The 23,936-nt window shown below is 34.1% G+C and overlaps 1 protein-coding gene across 1 annotated transcript in view; it reads left to right on the forward strand.

The window, feature by feature from the left end:
- Nucleotides 1-443: 443 nt before the first annotated feature.
- LOC130244867 (1-phosphatidylinositol 4,5-bisphosphate phosphodiesterase beta-1) overlaps nt 444-23,936 on the forward strand; it is a 195,096-nt gene continuing 171,603 nt past the window's right edge. The window contains exons 1-2 of the mRNA XM_056477422.1: nt 444-719; nt 19,562-19,639. Of these exons, the coding sequence (XP_056333397.1) occupies nt 621-719; nt 19,562-19,639 (177 nt within the window). The 5' untranslated portion in view covers nt 444-620. The remainder of the gene's footprint in view (nt 720-19,561; nt 19,640-23,936) is intronic.

A 23,936-nucleotide genomic window follows, 5' to 3' on the forward strand; every position in this document is an offset into this window, starting at 1 on the left:
AATAAACATGAAAGACATTAAATGAATAACTAGACAGTGCAATAGTTTGTCAAATAATATGTTAAGCACTTGTACTCCATCAACACGTTGTGGCTGTGCGTTTTCACTTCATAAATTGACTTTACAGATTTGTACCTATTAGATAAACCTCTTTCGTCACAACCGAATTCTATAGAGCTAAAATAGCTGGAAATAACCCCCTGTGTGTGGGTCCATGCTGATATTCGCAGAGGTGTTATGAAATGTTTAATAGTGGCGGTGTTGGAGACGGAGACGCGCACTAGGAGGCGCTGAATCTCGGCGCGCGCATGAGTCAGTGCGCGGAGCACTCTCTCTCTCTCTCTCTCTCTCTCTCTCTCTCTCCATCTCTCTCTCTCTCTCTCTCTCCATCATTTATGATCGCTGTTTCTTTCCGCTGTTCATTTGCTCCGCGTCTTCGATCACTCCACAAACCAACGGCGTCCAAAAGCATGTTTTTAACGCGTCCGCCGGCCACGCGCCTCTAGATGTGCACCCGCGCGCGTAAGAAGCCTCTCCATTCAGCAGCACTCCATCTCGCTCCTGAGAAGAAATACCCATTTTTTCCGCGCTGTTTTTGGCTGTTAAATGTTGAAGCTTGAATGGCTGGAGCTCAACCTGGCGTTCACGCGCTTCAACTCAAGCCGGTGCGCGTGTCCGAGAGCCTGAAGAGAGGCAGCAGATTCATGAAATGGGATGAGGTAAGTCTCCATGTGTGTGTGCGTTTGTGTGTGTTTGACGTCTTCAAGTCATGGTTCGGTGTGTGTGTGTGTGTGTGTGTGTGATGCACCCGCGGATGTTGCATTGTTTACACTCACACTCTCACACACCGCAGAGCTCCACCATCATCGATCTGCATTGATGATTTAAGGGGGATTGATGGAGAAACGCGGTTCCGTCAAGTCCATCAGTATGTTCTCAAGCTCTTCAGAGACTGACACCAGGTCAGCTTGTGTGCAGAAATGCGTCTCTCAGCACTGACACTCGATATACTTGGAGAAAACACCGCGTAATGAGGATTTTTCTTCTTTTTTCTTCTCATTAGTGTACTGTAATATGCACACTAGAAAGCAGCACACTGTTGCAGATGGAGTGTGTCGCATTTCTGTGCTGCATGAGCATTGATTGAGTGTGTGTGTGCGAGTGTGTGTGGATCTGATGATTCTTCTGATACACATTCACCTGTTGGATGAGAGAGAGATAGAAAGAGAGAGAGTTTCAGACAGAAACAACTCTGCGCTCGGGGGATTTCAAAACTTGCGCTTAGGATTAATATTATTTAATTTTTTACATTTTTGTTTTACATAATCTGTTACACATTTTCAGTTCTGAGAGGTTTCAATGATGAAACACACTCCCTGTATTCATTTTAATACACTGTAAAAGAAAATACTGGGTTTCCACACAATTCCCTCATGTTGTCCCAACACAAATCAATTTAGCTAATGTAATTGTTTTTACAAATTTAAGTTGTGCCAAAAAAGACCTTAAGAGTTGTGTTGTTTCAATTCATTTTAAACAGGTAGTTTGAACAACCAGGAAAAGTAATTTTATGACCTGGGGTGCGTTCTGAAAACCATCGTTAGCTAACTAAGGTCGCAAGTTCAGTCGTTACAAATATAGTTCGTTAATTTGCCTTTTCGCAAATGCATCGTTCCAATGAACATTTGCAAACTGCATCGCAAACTTGTGCACTTGCAACTACACCTGTAGAGCTGTAGTTAGAAACATAGTTCCTGACTGTGTTCTATTCCCACTTATCCCCCTATGCCCTATTCATTAAGAACATTCAAACATTCAAAGTTGGAATGATTAAAAATAAAAAGCATTAAAGTCGTCTCTCTTAGGTGTAATTTGCTTTCAAACTATTCTTACAGTTCAGTTTTAGCCATCTTCATGTTTACAATTGTGCTCCCTTCGCAGTGCACTTTGAAAACATTGATGTCATTTTGAACACAGCCTCATGACGAAAGCTATAGGTGACCTATTATTTAAAAGTGGAATTTATGTTACGTCTCCAAAGCTTGTGAGAACAAAAACACAGCATACGCTAATGCTTTTAATTTATAGTGGGTTATTTATTCAGTATCTGTACTGTATATGACATGGGCCTGCTGGTTAGAACTTTCTGCAGTGGTTTACATGTGTCAAATTGTAAAAGTAGATTTAATTTTTTTTTTAATTAAACAATATTCTACTTAATAATAATAATCATCATCATTATTATTATTATAAAGTAGGATTTTTTCAATTTCTTAATAAATAGTACATATTAAATTTAATTTTATAATAAATTGCCTCACAATTTATTTATTTATTTATTTATTTATTTATTATTTATTTATTTATATGATTTATATATTATTAGAATACGTGATAGCATTTGTAAGTGATTTTATGTTTTAGAATAGAATATGTAATGTTCAACTTCTCAATAATATTTGTAAAGGAAACACAGGCCCTATACGTGCCGTTTACATATATTTCAATTAATATGGAAAACATGTGCATGTTTTTAGCAAAACTAATATTGGATTTTATTTTAAATGTGTTTGTGTTAAACAATATAACTTGCACAAATAAATGATGGGGTTCGTCTCTAAAGAAGTTGTTACTCCACCCTATTTAGAGCATCATTATGGGCGTTTTATGCTATAACTAACATGGTTCAAGCGATGGATCTGCAACAGAGAAACTAGGGGTTTTGGGAAACTCTCGTCACTACATCGTTCTTTTGCCAAACGATGCATCATACTTTGATAGTTCAGCCGCGAGTTACAACATTGTTTGGGAAACGCACCCCAGTATGGATTTATCTTATTTTATTTATTTATTTTAGCATATTCGGGTTACACTTTATTTCAACGCTTTAGTTTAATTCACACTATTAATACTGACTCATGAGACTCAAAAGATGACAACACAATTCTTGACGTTTTTCGAGGACAGCTTAATTGTTTTATGTTCAATTAATTTTAATAGTTGATGAGAATTGATTTTTTTTCTGTTTTATTTATTGAAATTAATTTAGCAAACGGGGGTCAAAATGGCACAGTGGTTAGCACGATCACCTCACAGCTAGAAGGTCACTAGTTCGAGCCCCGGCTGGATCAGTTGGCATTTCTGTGTGGAGTTTGCATGTTACAGTCCAAACCATACTGTATGTGTGTGAGTATTAATATTAGCTTATTACACTAAAAAAAAGACAACACAATTCTTGAAGTGAACTTAATTGTTTTATGTTCAATTCACTGAAAAAAGATTCATTGGATTTACTTATTTGTTTTAAGGTAAGTGGTTGCAAGCAATGTATATAGGCTAAATTTAAACAAACTAATTTAGTTGAACATCCTAAGTTGTATTTGTTTGTTTAAATTCAACTCATATAAATCAATTTCTGCCACTTAATTTACTTTAAAAAATTTAATAAATTCAATTAATAATTTTTTTCAGTGTGCATATTCAGTTCTGAAGGGTTTGATTGATGCACGTCCTCCCCTTATTTATTTTAATAGTTGATCAGTATTGATTTTTGTTTAGTTTTTTTATTTATTTAAATTAATTTAGAATTCAAGCGTCATGGTGGCGCAGTGGGTAGCATGATCACTTCACAGCAAGAAGGTCGCTGGTTCGAGCCCCGGCTGGACCAGGTGGCATTTCTGTGTGGAGTTTGCATGTTCTCCATGTGTTGGCATGGGTTTCTTCTGGGTGCTCCGGTTTGCCCCACAGTCCAAACACATGCACTATAGGGGAATTGAAGAAGCTAAACTGGCCGTAGTGTATGTGTGTAAGTGCGGGAGTGTGTGGGTGTTTCCCAGTGTTTGGTTGCGGCTATATTTTATTTGTTTAAATTCAGCCCATATACATCGATTGCAACCACCTACCTTTAAAAAATGTAGTAAATTCAATTAACCAATTGTTTCAGTGTACATATTCAGTTCTGAAGGGTTTGATTGATGCACGTCCTCCCCTTATTCATTTTAATAGTTGACCAGAATTGATTTTTGTTTTATTTAAATTGAAATTTAATTTAGCATATTGGGCTTCACGGTGGAGCAGTGGTTAGCACGAATGCCTCACAGCAAGAAGATCGCTGGTTCGAGCCCTGGATAGGCCAGTTGGCATATCTGTGTGCAGTTAGCATGTTCTCCATGTGTTGGCATGGGTTTCCTCTGGGTGCTCCGGTTTGCCCCACAGTCCAAACACATGCACTATAGGTGAATTGAAGAAGCTAAACTGGCCGTAGTGTATGTGTGTAAGTGCGGGAGTGTGTGGGTGTTTCCCAGTGTTTGGTTGCGGCTGGAAGGGCATAAAGGCATAAAACATATGCTGGATAAGTTGGCGATTCATTCCACTGTGGCGACCCCTGATTATTATAGGGATTACGCCGAAAAAAAGAAAATGAATGAATGAATGAACGAATTTAGCATATTTTAGTCACACTTTATTTTAACGCTTTAGTTTAATTCACACTATTAATACTGGCTTATTACATAAAAAATGACAACACATTTCTTGACGTTTTTGGGGACAACTTAATTGTTTTATGTTCAATCCACTGAAAGAAGATTCATTGGATTTACTTATTTGTTTTATTGTTACAAGCAATGTATATAGGCTGAATTTAAACAAACTAATTAAGTTGAACATTGCTATATTTAATTTGTTTGTTTAAATTCACGGCGGTTCATTCCACTGTGGTGACCCCTGATTAATAAAGCGACTAAGCTGAATGAAAATGAATGAATGTTTAAATTCAGCTCATATAAATAGTTTACAACCACTCACCTTTAGTTAATACCATTGATCATTTTTTCCAGGTACATATTCAGTTCTGAGGGGCTTTATTGATGCATGTCCTCCCCTTATTCATTTTAATTGTTGACTAGTATTAATTTGTTTTTGTTTTATATATCTAAATTTAATTGAGCATGTTTTAGTCACACTTTATTTTAACGCTTTTGTTTAATTCACACTACTAATACTAGCTTATTAAACTCAACGTATGACAACACAACTCTTGATGTTTGTTTGGGGCAATTTAAATGTTCAATCCACTGAAAAAAGATTCATTGGATTTACTGATTTGCTTGAAGGTACGTGGTTGCAAACAATGTATATGAGCTGAATTTAAACAAACTAATTAAGTTGAACATCCTAAATTTAATTTGTTTAAATTGAGCTCATATAAATTGTTTGCAACCTCTTACCTTTAAAAATGTAGTAAATTCAATTAATAATTTTTGTCAGTGTACATATTCAGTTCTGAGGGGTTTGATTGATAGACGTCCTCCCCTTATTTATTTTAATAGTTGATCAGTATTGTTTTTTTTTTTTATTTAATTTAGCATATTGGTGTCTTGGTGCATGTTCTGCCCATGTTGGCGTGGGTTTCCTCCGGTTTTCCCCACAGTAACATGCACTATAGGGGAATTGAATAAGCTAAACTGGCCATAGTGTATGTGTGTGAGTGCAGGAATGTGTGGGTGTTTTCCAGTGTTGGGTTGCAGCTGGAAGGCCATCCATTTCGTAAAACCTATGCTGGATAAGTTGGCGGTTCATTCCACTGCGGGACTAAGTCGAAAAGAATATGAATGAATGAATTTAGCATATTTTGGTCACACTTTATTTTATCATTTGATCAGTATTGTTTTTTTTTATTTATTTTTTTATTTAGCATATTGGTGTCATGGTGCATGTTCTTCCCGTGTTGGCGTGGGTTTCCTCCGGGTACTCCGGTTTTCCCCAGAGTAACATGCGCTAAAGGGGAATTGAATAAGCTAAACTGGCCGTAGTGTATGTGTGTGAGTGCCGGAGTGTGTGGGTGTTTCCCAGTGTTGGGTTGCGGCAGGAAGGGCATCCGTTGCATTGAATAAGTTGGCGGTTCATTCCACTGCGGCGATCCCTGATTAATAAAGGGACTAAGCCGAAAAGAAAATGAATGAATGAATTTAGCATATTTTGGTCACACTTTATTTTAGGTTAATTTACACTATTAATACTGGCTTATTAGACTCTATGTATGACAACACAGTTCTTGATGTTTTTGAGGACAACTTAATTGTTTTATGTTCAATCCACTGAAAATAATGCATTGGATTTACTTATTTGTTTTAAGGTAAGTGGTTGCAAACAATGTATATAGGCAAAATTTAAACTAACTAATTTAGTTGAACATCCTAAATTATTTTGTTTAAATTCAGCTAATATAAATCGATTTCTGCCACTTACTTTACTTTAAGAAATGTAGTAAATCCAATTAATGTTTTTGTCAGTGTACATATTCAGTTCTGAAGGGTTTGATTGATGCACGTCCTCCCCTTATTGATTTTAATAGTTGATCAGTATTGATTTTTGTTTTGTTTTTTTATTTGTTTAAATTAATTTAGAATTCAAGCGTGATGGTGGCGCAGTGGGTAGCATGATCACTTTACAGCAAGAAGGTTGCTGGTTCGAGCCCCGGCTGGACCAGGTGGCATTTCTGTGTGGAGTTTGCATGTTCTCCCTGTGTTGGCGTGGGTTTCCTCCGGATGGTCCGGTTTCCCCCACAGTCCAAGAACAAGTGTACATATTCAGTTCTGATGGGTTTTATTGAATCCCAAAGAACTGAATATGTTTTATTATAAATTTTTATTTATTTAAATGAATTTAGCATATTTTGGTCACACTTTATTTTAACGCTTTAGTTTAATTCACACTATTAAAACTAGCTTATTACACTCAAAATTTGACAACACATTTCTTGATGTTTTTTTTTCCAAACTCAATTGTTTTATGTTCAGTCCACACTAAAAAAAAGATTCATTGGATGTACTATAATTTGTAAGGAATTTGATAGCAAACGATGTACATGGGCTGAATTTAAACAAACTAATTAAGTTGAACATTGCTAAATTTAATTTGTTTAAATTCAGCTCATGTACATCGATTGCTGTAGTACAGGGGTAGGGAACCTATGGCTCGGGAGCCACATGTGGCTCTCCAGCTGTCTCCTTTCAAAAAAAAATTTAAAATGTCACTAAAAAATCAGTTTCCTATTGAAAATACAATTAAAATGACCTTTTATTGTATATTTTTACAGCAAAATGAATAAGAATAAAGGGACGTTTTAACCAATGCACGTGTTCGACGCTGTGGATTAACTTGAATCGCGACACCAATATAGGGCATGCCACTTACATTTCTATGGTAACCTTGCGCCATAAAATTCAAACAATGTTCATGAGTGGTGAAGAGAAAGAAATTCTGTAATTTGTCCTTTATTAATACATGGACTTGCTCAACATGTGATGCTTCATATATATTCAATTCAATTCACCTTTATTTGTATAGCGCTTATACAATGTAGATTGTGTCAAAGCAGCTTCACATAAAAGGTCACAGTAAATGGGAACAGTGTAGTTCAGTTTGTAGTGTTTAAGTTCAGTTCAGTTTAGCTCAGTTCAGTGTGGTTTAATAATCACTACTGAGAGTCCAAATACTGAAGAGCAAATCCAACGATGCGCAGCTCTACAGATCCCGAACCATGCAAGCTAGTGGCGACAGCGGAGAGGGAAAAAAACTTCACTAATGGCGGAAGTGAAGAAAAAAAACCTTGAGAGAAACCAGGCTCAGTTGGGCACGACCATTTTAATTTCTCCGCTGGCCAAACGTCTTGTGCAGAGCTGCAGTCTCAGTGGCGGAGGCTGGAAGCTGGCCTCAGCGAAGACTCGTCTGTCTCTGGAGAGTCACAGGAATCAGTCTCATCAGTCATATTTTTTTATCATATATATCCCTAATGACTTTTTTAAAAAATGCATTTGCCAATAAAATTCGAAATGGCTCATTGCTGTAGTATAATAATATAATGTACAATAATATAGTAAATCCAATTAATCATTTTTTTCCAGTGTATTTTCAGTACTAAGGGGTTTTATTGAAACCTTATTCATTTTAACAGTAGATCAGTATTGATTTTTGTTTTGTTTTATTTATTTAATCAAATGTATAATATTTTGGTCACACTTTATTTTAACACTTTTGTTTAATTCGCAATATTAATACTGGCTTATTACACTCCAAATATGACAACACAACACTTGACGTTTATTGGGGACAACTGAAAAAAAAAATCCATTGGATTTACTATATTTGTTGAGGTAAGTGGTTGCAATTTAAACAAGGGCTGAATTTAAACAAGCAAAATTTAATTTTATTCGTTTGTTTAAATTCAGCCCATATAAATTGTGTGCAACCACCTACCTTTGACATTTTCTTTTATTAAATTTACTACATTTTTCAGTGTACGTATTCAGTTCTGAGGAGATTTATTGATGCACGTCCTCCCCTTATTCATTTTAATAATTGACTAGTATTGATTTTTTTTTGTTTTATTTATTTAAATTTAATTTAGCATATGTTAGTCACACTTTATTTTGAGGCTTTAGTTTAATTCACATTATTAATACTGGCTTATTACACTCAATAAATGAAAACACAGTTTTGACGTTTTTTTGAGGGCAACTTTTATGTTCAATCCACTGAAAAAGATTAATTGGATTCACTTGTTTTTTTTTTTTTAAGGTAAGTGGTTGGAAATTTTTTGTATGGGCTGAATTTAAAGGGCACATAGTTTACCTCTTTTTTATGATGTAATATTAATATTATGGTTCTTCTGAGTGTGCCAGTTTAGGTTCAGTTTAAAACACAATTCAGATTTTTTATTATAATGTGTTAAAAAGTGTCATGTTGGGGGCGTGTCCACAGCTCGCTGATTTAGGGGTGTGTTGCTTCACATGTAGATTAGTTTCGGCTTCCCACCCAACGTAACAAGGGGCGGGGCCATGAGCTCACCCGCTCTGCGTTTGCAACAGAGTCTGACAGGAAGACAGAGGAGAGAGAGAGAGAGAGGATCACCATTCAGTCGTACATGTACGACTCGGACACAGACCAAGCAGAGAGTACAAAATCATTTGTGTCTTTGTACAGTTTTACAGTCAACTGTGTGCTAGTTTCAAGTGCCGAGCTTGTACACAGAAACTAATAACCACACACACTGAATTAACTTTGACTGAGGCACGGGATGCGCCGCTCGAAGCCACGACACGGCACACCAGACACTCTCTGTGGCGCGGCAGAAGCATGAAGTGTCCCGAATCGTCGCGCCACGCATTTTTGAATTCTAAACATAGGTTTCTGCAGCGGTCCGCGGCGTCCAGCCGTCGACTTGAGTGTTCCCTGATAGAAACCGATGTTTAGAATTCTAAAACGCATGCTAGTTAAGATCACAGGGAGCTTCTGGGATCGCGAGCAATGCAAACGGCTGAAGTATAAGGTAGACTCAATGAGAAGTACACATGTTTGCAAACCTACCTAAAGATACAACCAATAATTCCGATTAGAGCGATAATGTGGAGAATATTGATCTTGTGTTGAGCCCAATGAGCCTTGCATCTAAAAATAGAGCTAGGGTGTTCCTTTAGTGATATCGCTTAGACTCACGCTGAAAATGGCGGACGTGAATCAACAAACTGAGGATATGATGACGCGCCTGTCAATCAATATTGGTGGGCGGAGGGACCGCACTCCTATGTAAAGTTGCGGTCGGTTTGAAAACCGCTCCAATTGGTCCACCGTTTTTATGTTGTTAAATTTAAAAAAAAGCACTGGGTGTGCTTATATCACCCCAATATGACGGTCTATACACCATACATGCACATATGTCTGTCCAAACAGCTTGAAAAGTAGATTTTTTACCATAGGTGCCCTTTAAACAAACAAAGTAAATTGAGTAATGTTCAACATAATTTGTTTGTTTACACTCAGCCCATATAAAACGTTTGCAACCACTTACATAAAATTTTCATTCATTCATTCATTTTTCTTCGGCTTAGTCTCTATTTCAGAGGTAGTCACAGTGGAATGAACTGCAAATTAATCCAGCATATGTTTTACACAGCGGATGCCCTTCCAACTGCAACCCAGTACTGGAAAATACACACTCTCATTCACACACACACACTCATACACTACGGCCAATTTAGTTTATTCAATTCCCCTATAGTGCATGTGTTTGGACTGTGGGCGAAACCGGAGCACCCGGAGGTAACCCACGCCAACACGGGGGAGAACATGCAAACTCCACACAGAAATGCCAGCTGACCCATCCGGCACTCGAACCAGCGACCTTCTTGCTGTGAGGCACTGAACCACCATGCTGCCACTTTAAATTTGAGTAAATCCAGTTAATCATTTTCTTCAGCGCATGTATTCAGTTCTGAGGGGTTTGATTGCTTGCACGTCCTCCCCTGTATTGACTTTATTGCCCGATTCACACAGGGCTTCGGCGTCAATGCTTGACGCAGGGTGTGTCTGAAGTAAGAGCTGACGCGATCGTCATAGCAGCGTCTGCCAAAAAAAATTAGTCCACAATTGGTTACTGTCTGAGCTTGGGAATTTGCATAAAGTATTTGCATAATTTTATGTGTGCTGTATATCAAGAATGTTCAGCATATTCGACAATAAAACTGACCTGACTTGACTTGACTTGACTAGAGCGATCTGATTGGCTGACACTTGAAATTCCCAACTTATACAGCGAGCAACGTTGCTGAAGTGGCGTTGATGGATCGTCTATTCAGTTTGGCAAAGCTTGACATCACCCATTCAAAGTGAAAGGGAAGCGTTGAAGCTGACACTGTGTAAATGGGGTGTAATGGTTAATCAGATGGATTTATGTTGTTTTATTTATTTATTTATTTATTTATTTATTTATTTAGCATATTTTGGTCACACTTTAACGCATGAGTGTAATTCAAACTATTAATACTGGCTAATTACACTCAAAAAGGGTGTTTGCTGTTTGTTCAAACTACTTATTTAAAATGAGCTGAAACCACACGATTGTTGAGTTTTTAATTGTTTTATGTTCAAACCGCTTAAGTATACTGTACAAATGCTGACTTCCACACAATATCTTCATGTTGTCCCATCACAAATCAATTAAGTTAACTTTTTTAATTAATTTTAAATTAAAGTAGATTGAACATAAAACTATTAAGTTGTCCCCCCAAACTTGAGAATTGTATAGTTTCAATTAATTTTAAATAAATAGTTTAAATAGGCAGCAGAAGTCATTTTTTTTAGTGTATTTAATCTTAATAATCTTAATAAATCTTATTATTAAGCATGTAATAAGTCAGTTTTTAATAAAAGAAATTGGTATTTAAACAAAATCTTAACAAAACATTTACTTAGTGCACAGATACATTGAGCTGTACAAAAGTTAAACTTTGAATTTGAAATAAATGTGAACATATATATTTTCTCTTGTTCCAAGTATGAACCTAATTTAGGATCAACTACACTTTTTTTATTCTAGCAGGCAGCATATTCATTCATTCATTCATTTTCCTTCAGCTTAGTCCCTTATTTTTCAGGGGTTGTTACAATGGAATGAACCACCAGCTATTTCAGCTCCTGTTTTACACTGCAGATGCCCTTCCAGCTGCAACCCAACCAGTACTGGGAAACATCCATACACATTCACATTCATACACTACGGCCAATTTAGTTTATTCAATTCCCCTGTAGTGCATGTGTTTGAACTGTTGGGGAAACCGGAGCACCCAGAGGAAACCCACGCCAACACGGTGAGAACAACACAATCTCGTGGCAATTCGTAACTTTTTGATTTAGTGGCTAATTCGTACGAATTCGTACGATCTAATTCGTACAATTTAGTACGATTTGCTCATCTGCCAATGACGGTTGGGTTTAGGGGTGGAGTTAGGTGCCACGCCTCCTTTTTAAAATCTTACAATTTCGTACGACTGAACTCGAATTCGTACGAATTAGCCACTAAACTGTCAAAACGTAAAATACTTACGTTTTCTCGTGAGATCAGGCTGAGAACATATATATATATATATATATATATATATATATATATATATATATATATATATATATATATATATATATATATATATAATTAAAAGTAAATATATAAATTAAATAAATAAAAAATGTATTTATTTAAATATTTTAAATATATAAATTAATTTATTTATTTATATAATATATATATATATATATATATATATATATATATATATATATATATATATATATATATATATATATATATATATATATTCCTAGAGAACATTGCGAACTCCCAGTGCTGGTCTTTTGGCACACTACACAGTAAACCTTAAGATCTTTATTCATATTTTTAAAATGCAGGTTAAGACGTGTCTTTTTGAACTTGCTTATTAGTATATTATTGTGTGTATGTATGTATATATATTATATATATATATATATATATATATATATATATATATATATATATATATATATATATATATATATATATATATATATATATTGTGTGTATATATATAAGGGGTGTCATAGTGCCTCAGTGGTTAGCACTGTCGCCTCACAGCAAGAAAGTCACTGGTTCGAGTCCCTGCTGGGTCAGTTGGCATCTCTGTGTGGAGTTTGCATGTTCTCCACATGTTGGCGTGGGTTTCCTCCGGGTGCTCTGGTTTCCCCCACTAGTCCAAACACATACGCTATAGATGAATTGGATGAAAAAAATTGTCCGTAGTGTGTGTGTGTGTGAATGAGTGTGTATGGGTGTTTCCCAGCACTGAGTTGCAGCTGGAAGAGCATCTGCTGAATTAGTATATATTTTTAGTGCATTTAATATTGTTTTGTGCATTTAATGTTTTTTTTAGTGATACATTTAATGTTTAAGTAAATTTAATGTGTGTTTAGTGGATTTAGTGTGCATTTTAGTATATTTGATGTATATTTTAGTGTGTTTCGTTTGTTATTAGCGAAATCGGTTTGTTTTAGTGTATTTAGTTTGTTTTTAGTGCATTTAGTTTTTTCTGAATTCTATGTTTTTTTGTGCAATTAATGTTTTAGTGCATGTAGTGTGTTTTATAGTGCGTGCATTTAATGTTTTTAGTGCATTTAATGTGTTTTTAGTTAATTTAGTGTGCATGTTTTGTTTATTTAGTGTGCATTTTTAGTAAATTGAACGTCTTTAGTGCATTTAATGTGCATTTTTAGTACATTTAATGTCTTTTCAGTGCATTTAATTTGCATTTAATATATTTAATGTATTTTTGTTTAGTGCATTTAGTTTGTTTTTTGTGCATTTAATATTGTTTAGTGCATTTAATGTGTTTTATAGTGCGTGCATTTAATGTTTTTAATGCATTTAATGTGTTTTTAGTGCGTCTAGTGTGCATTTTTAGTCCATTTAATGTGTTTTAGGGCATTAGTGTGCATTTGTTGTGCATTTAATGTACCTTTTTACTGCGTTTAGTTTGTTTTTAGCACAATCAGTTTGTTTTTTAGTGCATTTAGTTTGTTTTTTTAGTGCGTTATTGGTTAGTTGATTCTGCATTTAATATTGTTTTGTACATTCAGTTAATGTTTATAGTCATTCGGTGTGTTTTATAGTACAAACATTTAATGTTTTTAGTGCGTTTAATGTGTTTTTACTTCATTTAGTGTGTTTTTTTGGGCATTTTTAGTACATTTAATGTATTTGTTTAAGGCATTTATTTTGTTTTAGAGCATTTACTATTGTATTGTGCCAGCATTTTTATAATGTGTTTTATAGTGCCAGCGTTTAATGTTTTCAGTGCATTTAATGGGGTTTTAGTGTGCATTTTAGTGCATTTTATTTCATTTACTTTGTTTTTAGTGCATTCGATGTGCATTACTAGTGCATTCAATGATTTTTTTTTGTAAATTTACTTAGTTTTTTTGTGCATTTTCTTTCTTTTATCGCATTTAGTTTGCTTTTAGTGCATTTATTTTGTTTTTAGTGCGTTTGGTTAGTTATTTCTGCATTTAATATTGTTTTGTACATTCAGTTAATGTTTTTAGTTTATTCAGTGTGTTTTATAGTACAAACATTTAATGTTTTTAGTGCGTTTAATGTGTTTTTACTTCATTTAGTGTGTGTTTTTTGGGCATTTTTAGTACATTTAATGTATTTGTTTAGGGCATTTAGTTTGTTTAATGTGCCAGCATTTAATGTTTTCAATTTATTTAATATGTTTTAGTGGTTTTAGTGTGCGTTTTATGTCTTTTTTAGTGCCTTTAATGTGTATTGTTAGTGCATTTAATGTTTTTTTTTTTTAGTGCATTTACTTTCATTTATCCTCATTGTTTGTTTTTAGTGCATTTAGTTTGTTTCTTTAGTGCATTTAATATTATTTTGTGCATTTAATGTATTTTTTTTTGTAAATTTACTTAGTTTTTTAGTGCATTTTCTTTCTTTTATCGCATTTAGTTTGCTTTTAGTGCATTTATTTTGTTTTTAGTGCGTTTGGTTACTTATTTCTGCATTTAATATTGTTTTGTACATTCAGTTAATGTTTTTAGTTCATTCTGTGTGTTTTGTAGTACAAACATTCAATGTTTTTAGTGCGTTTAATGTGTTTTTACTTCATTTAGTGTGTGTTTTTTGGGCATTTTTAGTACATTTAATGTATTTGTTTAGGGCATTTAGTTTGTTTTAGCACATTTAATATTGTTTTGTGCATTTAATGTGCCAGAATTTAATGTTTTCAATTTATTTAATATGTTTTAGTGGTTTTAGTGTGCGTTTTATGTCTTTTTTAGTGTCTTTAATGTGTATTGTTAGTGCATTTAATGTTTTTTTTAGTGCATTTACTTTCATTTATCCTCATTGTTTGTTTTTAGTGCATTTAGTTTGTTTTTTAATGCATTTAATATTATTTTGTGCATTTAATGTATTTTGTTAGTGCATTGAGTGTGTTTTATACATACATTTAGTGCATTTAGTGTGTGTTTTATTACATTTAATGTATTTTTTAGGGCATTTAGGTTGTTTTAGAGCATTTACTATTGCATTGTGAAAGTTTTAAATAAAAAAAAAAAGTAAATTTACAAAAAAAATCATTGAATGCACTAGTAATGCACATCGAATGCACTAAAAACAAAGTAAATGCACTAAAAAAGACATAAAATGCACTAAAATGCACACTAAAACCACAGTAAAAATTTAAAGTTTTTTTGTGCATTTTCTTTCTTTCATCGCATTTAGTTTGCTTTTAGTGCATTTATTTTGTTTTTAGTGCGTTTGGTTAGTTATTTCTGCATTTAATATTGTTTTGTACATTCAGTTAATGTTTTTAGTTCATTCGGTGTGTTTTATAGTACAAACATTCAATGTTTTTAGTGCGTTTAATGTGTTTTTACTTCATTTAGTGTGTGTTTTTTGGGCATTTTTAGTACATTTAATGTATTTGTTTAGGGCATTTAGTTTGTTTTAGCACATTTAATATTGTTTTGTGCATTTAATGTGCCAGAATTTAATGTTTTCAATTTATTTAATATGTTTTAGTGGTTTTAGTGTGCGTTTTATGTCTTTTTTAGTGTCTTTAATGTGTATTGTTAGAGCATTTAATGTTTTTTTTAGTGCATTTACTTTCGTTTATCCTCATTGTTTGTTTTTAGTGCATTTAGTTTGTTTTTTTAGTGCATTTAATATTATTTTGTGCATTTAATGTATTTTGTTAGTGCATTCAGTGTGTTTTATAGTACATACATTTAGTGCAATTAGTGTGCGTTTTATTACATTTAATGTATTTGTTTAGGGCATTTACTATTGTATTGTGCCAGCATTTTTATAATGTGTTTTATAGTGCCAGCGTTTAATGTTTTCAGTGCATTTAATGGGGTTTTAGTGTGCATTTTAGTGCATTTTATGTCTTTTTTAGTGCATTTACTTTGTTTTTAGTGCATTCGATGTGCATTACTAGTGCATTCAATGATTTTTTTGTAAATTTACTTAGTTTTTTAGTGCATTTTCTTTCTTTTATAGCATTTTGTTTGTTTTTAGTGCATTTATTTAGTTTTTTGGTGCATTTAAAATAGTTTTGTGCATTTAATGTATTTTATTAGTTCATTTAGTGTGTTTTAAAGTACTTTTACATTTTTCCTAGTGCTTTTAATGTTTTGTTAGTGCGTTTAGTGCATTTCTTAACATTTCTTGAGTCTGTCTGCTTAACGCCACACAGCTTTACATGAGCTTATGCTGAAAATGTTTGACGTTTAAAAGCTTTTCTCTGCCAGTAAACCTGGAAATGTTGGCCTGTTGCTATGACGACGTTCATGCTGTAGATTCCCGTCTTGGTCGACGGGTACCGTACAGTACATTAGTGAAGACACGCAGCGCCGGCGACTTACAGGAGTGTTTTTAGACCCACGCAAGAGCTAAAATAGCACAATCAATGGCCGCTCTCCATCTGCACCGCTGCACGTTATTTTGTGGCTTGTACCGGAGGGAAACGATCAGTGAAATCACTCATATAGAGCACTTATGCAATGTCTGAGTCAAAGCGTCCCGAGACCGTATGCTTTTTTCATGTGTGAGGAGAGATTATTCTTTACCTCCCACAGAAACGCCAGCGCTTCATTTGTGCTGTGCTTTTTATTCAGCGCACTTAAAATAACTGCAGCTGACTTTACTGTCCTCATCATAATCAGCCTGATTAATCTTATTCTGTCTGATCAGCGCTGGACCGTGTATGAATCAGGCTATACTGTATAGTCAGAATTATTAACCCTCCTGATTAATAAGGCACTTGTATATTTTTTCCCCCAATTTCTGTTTCAGATTTTTTTCTATACATTTCTGAAGGTTTATAAACAATTTCTAATAACTGATTTCTTTTGTCTTTGCCATGATGACAGCACATAATATTTGACTAGATATTCTTCAAGACACTAGTATTCAGCTTGAAGTGACATTTAAAGGCTTAACTAGGTTAATTATTCAAGTTAGGGTAATTAGGCAAGTCATTATATGTCAGTGGTTTGTTCTGTAAAACAAATGTTGCTTAAGGGGGCTAATAATATTGAATTTAAATGGTTTAAAAAAAGATTAAAACTGCTTTTATTTTAACCGAAATACAACAAATAAGACTTTCTCCAGAAGAAAAAATATTATAGGAAATACTGTGCAAAATTCCTTGCTCTGTTCAACTTTTTTGTGCATTTAGTTTGTTTTTTAGTGCATTTAGTGTTTTTTTTTTAGTACTTTTAAGTTTTTTAGTGCTATTAATCTGTTTTTAGTGCATTTAATGTGCATTTAGTGTGCATTTTAGTGCATTTGATGTGTTTTTAAATGCATTTAGTTTGTTGTTTTTTTAGGGCATTTAGTGTGTTTTATAGTGCATACATTTAATATTTTAAGTGCATTTAATTTGTTTTTATAGTGCATTTAGTGTGCATTTTTAGTGCATTTAATGTGCTTTTAGTGCATTTAGTTTGTTGTTTTTTAGTGCATTTAGTGTGCATTTTTAGTGCATTTAATGTGCTTTTAGTGCATTTAGTTTGTTGTTTTTTTAGTGCATTTAGTGTGCATTTTTGGTGCATTTGATGTGTTTTTTAATGCATTTCGTTTGTTCTTTGTACATTTAGTTTGTTTTTATAGTACATTTAATGTTTTTAGAGCCCTTAATATGTTTTAATACATTTAATGTCTTTTTAGTACATTTGCTTTGTTTGTAGTGCATTTAATAATGTTTTGTGCATTTAATGTATTTTGTTAGTGCATTTAGTTTTTAGGGCATTTAGTGTTTTATAGTGCATACATTTAATGTTTTAAGTGCATTTAGTTTATTTTTACAGTGCACTTAGTGTGCATTTTTAGTGCATTTAATGTCTTTTTTAATGCATTTAGTTTGTTATTTGTACATTTAGTTTGTTTTTATAGTACATTTAATGTTTTTAGAGCCCTTAATATGTTTCTTGGGCATTTAATTAGCATTTTTAGTGCATTCAATAGGGTTTTTAGTGCATTTAGTGTGTTTTTGTGCATTTAGTGTGCATTTTTAGTGCATTTAATGTCTTTTTAGTACATTTGCTTTGTTTTTAGTGCATTTAATAATGTTTTGTGCATTTAATGTATTTTGTTAGTGAATTTAGTTTTTTAGGGCATTTAGTGTTTTATAGTGCATACAGGTAATGTTTTAAGTGCATTTAATGTACGTTGTTAGTGCATTTAGTTTGTTTTTATAGTGCATTTAGTGTTCAATAGTGCATTAGTGTCTTTTTTAATGCATTTAGTTTGTTGTTTGTACATTTAGTTTGTTTTCATAGTACATTTAAGGTCTTTTAGAGCCATTAATATGTTTCTTGTGCATTTAATTAGCATTTTTAGTGCATTTAAAGTGTTTTAGTGCATTTATTGTGCTTTTTAATGGATTTAATGTCTTTTTTAATGCATTTAGTTAGTCTTTTGTAGTGCATTTAGTTAGTTTTTAGTGCATTCAATAGTGTTTTGTGCATTTAATGTTTTTTAGTGCATGAATTTAGAGTGTTTTTGTGTTTTTTGATCAAACATCATTTGAGAAATATTTAAAAAAGGGAAAAAAAATCAAAAAAGGGCAATAACTATTACTTCAACTGCAATACCCTGCATTGCAAAAAAGTAGTTTTATTACTTGGAGTTTTTGTCTTGTTATTGGATTAAATATGTAAAAATAGTTAAATTAAAGATCATATTTTAACATGTAAAACAAATGTAGTTTTGTAATCAGAAATAATAAGTCAAAATTAAGTGAGTTTTTCTTAAAAAAAACACAAAATAATCTGTTAATTTGGTAAGCAAAATCTTCTTTCTTCAAACCACATGTAAGATGTTTTTTGTTAGTTCATTGGCAGATTATTTTGCTTGTTTTAAAAGAAAAAATCACATACACTGAAAAATATATAGATGTTTGAGTGTGATTTTAGCTTATTATTTCTGAAAACAAAACATTTTGTCTAGAAAATGCTTCTTGATTTATGGATTTTTAGATATTTGGACGAGACTAAAGCAGTAAGAAAAGCTTTTTTTGCAGTGTGGGTGAAATGGAAAAAAAATGTAAATGTTTTTCAAGCATCATCTGTAAAACTATTTTCCCCTTAAATACTATAGTCTGCCCACAGTGTCTGGCTTCATGGGGTAGATTAAATACTCTCTGATTGGCTGTTGTCATATATTTCTGCTTAGTTTATCACTATCAAAAATGTAATCATGATTTGAAATGAGAACCTGACCCACAAAACCTGACATAAGGATTTTTTTAAATTGAGATTTATACATCATAAGGGACTAAGGCAGGGATGGGTAAACTCGATCCTGGAGGGCCGGTGTCCCTGCATAGTTTTGCTCCAATCAAACACACCTGCTTGTAGCTTTCTAGTGATCTTGAAGACACTAATTAGGGTGTTCAGGTGTGTTTGATTAGTGTTGGAGCAAAACTCTGCAGGGACACCGGCCCTCGAGGATCAAGTTTGCCCATGCCTGCACTAAGGTGTAGGAAAATGAATGAATGATTTATCATCTGATTTCACCCATATTTTGGTCAATTATTTTCACAGTACTTTCATATAACATGCTTTCCATATACAGAATATCTGCGTTGTAAATGTAATTTGACTGCTTTTATTTTGTATTAAGAATATGTTTGCTGTGTGTTTGTGCTTAAACATATTTTTATTTGTTTTGTTTGCTCAGGACTCTTCAACAGTGACACCAGTGACGCTACGTGTGGATCCTCAGGGCTATTTCCTGTACTGGACTGATCAGAACAAGGTAAAACGAATGAGATATGAATGAAAAATCGGTCTATCTCCACAAATTCTTCCCAGTTTTGTGTGTTGTTTGCTGATTGTGGTCATTTGGTACCATTATGTGGCTCTCTTGGTTCTTATGAATTATTATTTAGAGTTTTTCTTTTTTCTTTTACATTTTCAATTGAATTGTACTTCGCATTTTTGACGTTACATTTCACAATTGAACAATTTTAGTTCTGATTTTCTTCTTTTAAATATCTTCTTAATAGCTTGCATTTAATTTCTATGTCTATGTCTCGTTTAATTAGTTTATTTTTGCATTTTAGTAATTCTACTACTTAAAATGAAAGTTTAAAGGTGCAATAGGTGCTAACCGGTTAGCATAATATCTTTAAAACACAGTCCCTCCCAAGCCGTCCAAAGCCACGCCTCATGAAAGACCACACCTTTAAAGATGACAGCAGACAACTCTTTGTCACCTGCTGGGCTAAAGCCACTCTGCTTAGTGGTTGGCCGGCGGCGTGCAGGAATTACACTTATTACCAAGCCATATTTACATGCTATTTCAGACTAAATATATAGAGTAGCGGTAAACAATATAGGGAGCGCGTAACAGGCTGTCATTGTTCAAAAATGAACCGATGTGAATATGAAACCAACTTCAGCTCAGTAAAGCAGGCTAGGTGGAATAGCTCTCTTTACTGATGTTTTGTTGTTAAACTAAATAAAAATCGACATTATCGATGCTGTAAAAGGCCCTTATGATACTGAAAATAGTCAAATCAATCTGTCACCGGGAGATTTCAGTGGCTGAACAACACTTCTGTGCATATAACCCACTCATAACAACACATCTACATCAGCTCTGCGTGACTAAAATAGTTTTAAAACACAACATTACCCGTCTTCAGCCATGGTGTCGTCCTTTCTTCAGCGTGCAAAACTAACTCCAATACTGAATCAGGATTTTAACAAGTTTTGATTCAGCATTTGATTTTACCTTAGCGTTTTCTCTCTCTCTCTTTCTCTCTCTCTCTCTCTCTCTCTCTCTCTCTCTGATTCAAAGAGCTTTATTGGCATGACTGTAAAACAAATCACAATGTTGCCAAAGCAATAACAAAACACAGAACATACACATAGATAAAAGAAAAATAAGTAATAATAAACAAACACATTTATATATATCGTTATATTATAAATATCTGTTGTCACAATAAACAAGTTAATTAAAAAAGATTAATAAAACTATATAATAATAAATGATAAGGACAGAGAGCTTTAATAAGGGATAAGGGGGTTCAGCCTTTTTCTCTCATATGGTGGCATGAGGACACGTACTGTGCTGCTAGGTGGAGACACTTTTCATTTTCTCCCAAAATATAATGGAGTTTCTCCATATCTGTGGCTTGCTGGAATTGTGGTAGAACTCGAGATATTTGTGTGAAGTAAGCATCTCTTATGCTCTGATATTTGCTGCTGTGAGTGAGGAAATGCAGCTCATCCTCCACAACTCAAGCAGAGCAATGTGGACACAGTCTGAGCTCTGGGCTCCTCCAGCTGCGCTTATGTCGGCCCGTCTCCACACTCAGACTGTGTCCACTCAGACGGTACCGGCTCATCAGCTTTCTCTGACCGTGGCTCTTAATGTTGGTCAGGTACGGGGCCAGTTCATGACCAGGTTTAATCTGGTGGAAGCATGCTAACTTTTTTATTTGTTGTACTTTAGTTTGCCAATTGAGTTTATATTCCTTCTGGGTAATCCTTTCTATTTCTTTAGTCTTTATATGTTGGGACTGGGTTTGTGAATTTAGTTTAGTCTCTCTCTCTCTCTTTCTCTCTCGTGTGTACATGAACGCACAGATCTGCGTGAACGGGTGCGCAGTTGTACAAATCTACATTTGGTGACAGACAGTTTGGGCTACTTTTAATTCTGGGAGATGTCGGCCCAACAATATTTAATTGGATAAACATTTTTTTAGTTTTATGCCTCACCCAGAATATAAATATAATCATTACTATTGGAATGTGAAGAGACTTTCAACCAGCACAACAAAAAATGTTTCTGAAGGCAATCATCCTGCACCTTTAATCTTTACCATTCTTTTGTTTAAGTGATTATTTACTTTTATTTAGTTGAACTTCAGGGGCTCTATTTTAACGATCTAGGCATAAAGTATTGTTCAAGCTCTTGTTCTCTCCAAACTGGATTATTGCAACTCTCTACTAGCCGGGCTTCCAGCTAATTCTATCAAACCTCTTCAGCTGACTTCAGAACGCAGCAGCACGAGTGGTCTTTGATGAACCCAAAAGAGCACATGTCACTCCGCTACTCACCCGTTTGCACTGGCTGCCAGTTGCTGCTCGCATCAAATTCAAAGCTCTGATGTTTGCTTACAAAGCGACCTCTGGCTTTGCTCCTTCGTATCTGCTCTCACTTCTGCAGATTTATGTGCCCTCCAGAATCTTGCGTTCTGTGAATAAACGTCGCCTCGTGGTTCCATCCCTAAGAGGGAAGAAATCACTTTCCCGAACTCTCACATTCAATCTGCCCAGTTGGTGGAATGAACTCCCTAACTACACCAGAACAGCAGAGTCACTTGCTGTCTTCAAGAAACGACTAAAAACTCAACTATTTAGTCTCCACTTTCCTTCCTAATCTGTAACTGCCTCTCTGGCTATATCACTAACTGTACTGTCTCTCTCTCTCTCTCTCTCAAAAACATTACTAATGCTTTGCTTCTTAGACTTCACACACCTGAAACTTGTCTATAGCACTTGTTCACTGCTGCTCTTATAGTTGTGTAAATTGCTTCCTTGTTCTCATTTGTAAGTCGCTTTGGATAAAAGCGTCTGCTAAATGACTAAACGTAAATGTAAAGTCTAAAGCTCATTTAGTTGTGTAAGTTGTGTCGCGCCATGGCGCATTTGCTATTTTCATGACGGACTTTGAAAGTGGAAAAACTGAACGTTTCACTAGTGAGAAACAGTTCAACAGAGCATCTGCAGCGCGAGGATAAAGAACGAGCCTCCTCCATTCAGCCTCTTTACTTTCTCTTTACTTTGCATTTACTCTTTACTTTACTCCTTTACTTTGGTGGAGTAAGGAAGCGGTGGAAACTCACTCCACTGAAGACATTCATTAGCCTATATATTTAATTTCTTTTGTTAAGCATAAAGATTTGTTTAAAACTATTTCTAAATTCAGTTCTAATTTCCTGAATCCAACCACACGAGTTCTATCCAAACACACGTCCTGTTCTTATTCCCCATATGGTGATGCAGACGTCTTCAAAACCCCACAGGTGGACAAATCTAAACTTGTTTTTATTAAAACAAATATAAATATGCAACTAATAAATAATACTGCTTATAATAATAACATTATACAAATGCAAATGGTCACGAATAAACTGAAAAAGCCCTCAGAGATGAAGAAGGCATGAAGGCAGTGGTTTTTATATTTATGTACAAAATAATAATTTTTGTAACATTTTAATCCTTTGGTTTTTTTATTTGTAAAGTTCTTTGTGTTTTGCTGTACATCCTGTGTGTATTAAGTGTTTGGACCTGCAAAGACGCATAACTTATACACTCTGCGCCAACAATGCGCCTTATGCTTACACCCATGAGTAGGCCCACACGGAATCTGCGAGCGTAGAATTCCACAGATTTTCCGCAGAATTCCGCAGATTTTTAGCCCATCATTGATTCTGTTTATTTACTTAAGTAAATGTGTTTAAATCTATATTTATTCAGTTTTTAAATTAATTACAGTAATATTATTGACTAATATGAAAATGTTCATCTGATTTATGTACAACACAGTTTGTACCGTCATATTTTCTGTCTTTTAGTAGAGATATTATATGAAAGACTTGCTTTGTTTACTGAATAAAGTGGATCTAATTGGATTTGCATTTTAAACATTAAATAAAAGTTAAAAAGATATTATTTTTTATTTCATATATTAAGGTTTTAGTTATGATACTCGCAAAATTATTCTGCAGAAATCCGCAGATTTTTTTGCAAAATTCTCCGCAGAAATAGCAAAAAATGTCCGCAGATTCCATCTGGCCCTACCCATGAGTCCACAAATGGAAACCCAAATGGATTTGCTATTTAAACAATGTGCTGCAAAACATGAAAATTACTGCGCTGGTCTGAAAATAGCAACAAATCAGGCCAAACACATCTTGCGCTTTATGTAAATCTTAGTATTTTCAAACTAGTTTTTTATTTAAGCATTAATTTTAGTTTTTATCAATTTATTTAACAATGAACAATTCTTTTATGAGAAATGTCATCTTTGGAATTTT

This window comes from Danio aesculapii, chromosome 17 (genome assembly GCF_903798145.1).
Source record: "Danio aesculapii chromosome 17, fDanAes4.1, whole genome shotgun sequence".
Lineage (NCBI taxonomy): Eukaryota > Metazoa > Chordata > Actinopteri > Cypriniformes > Danionidae > Danio > Danio aesculapii.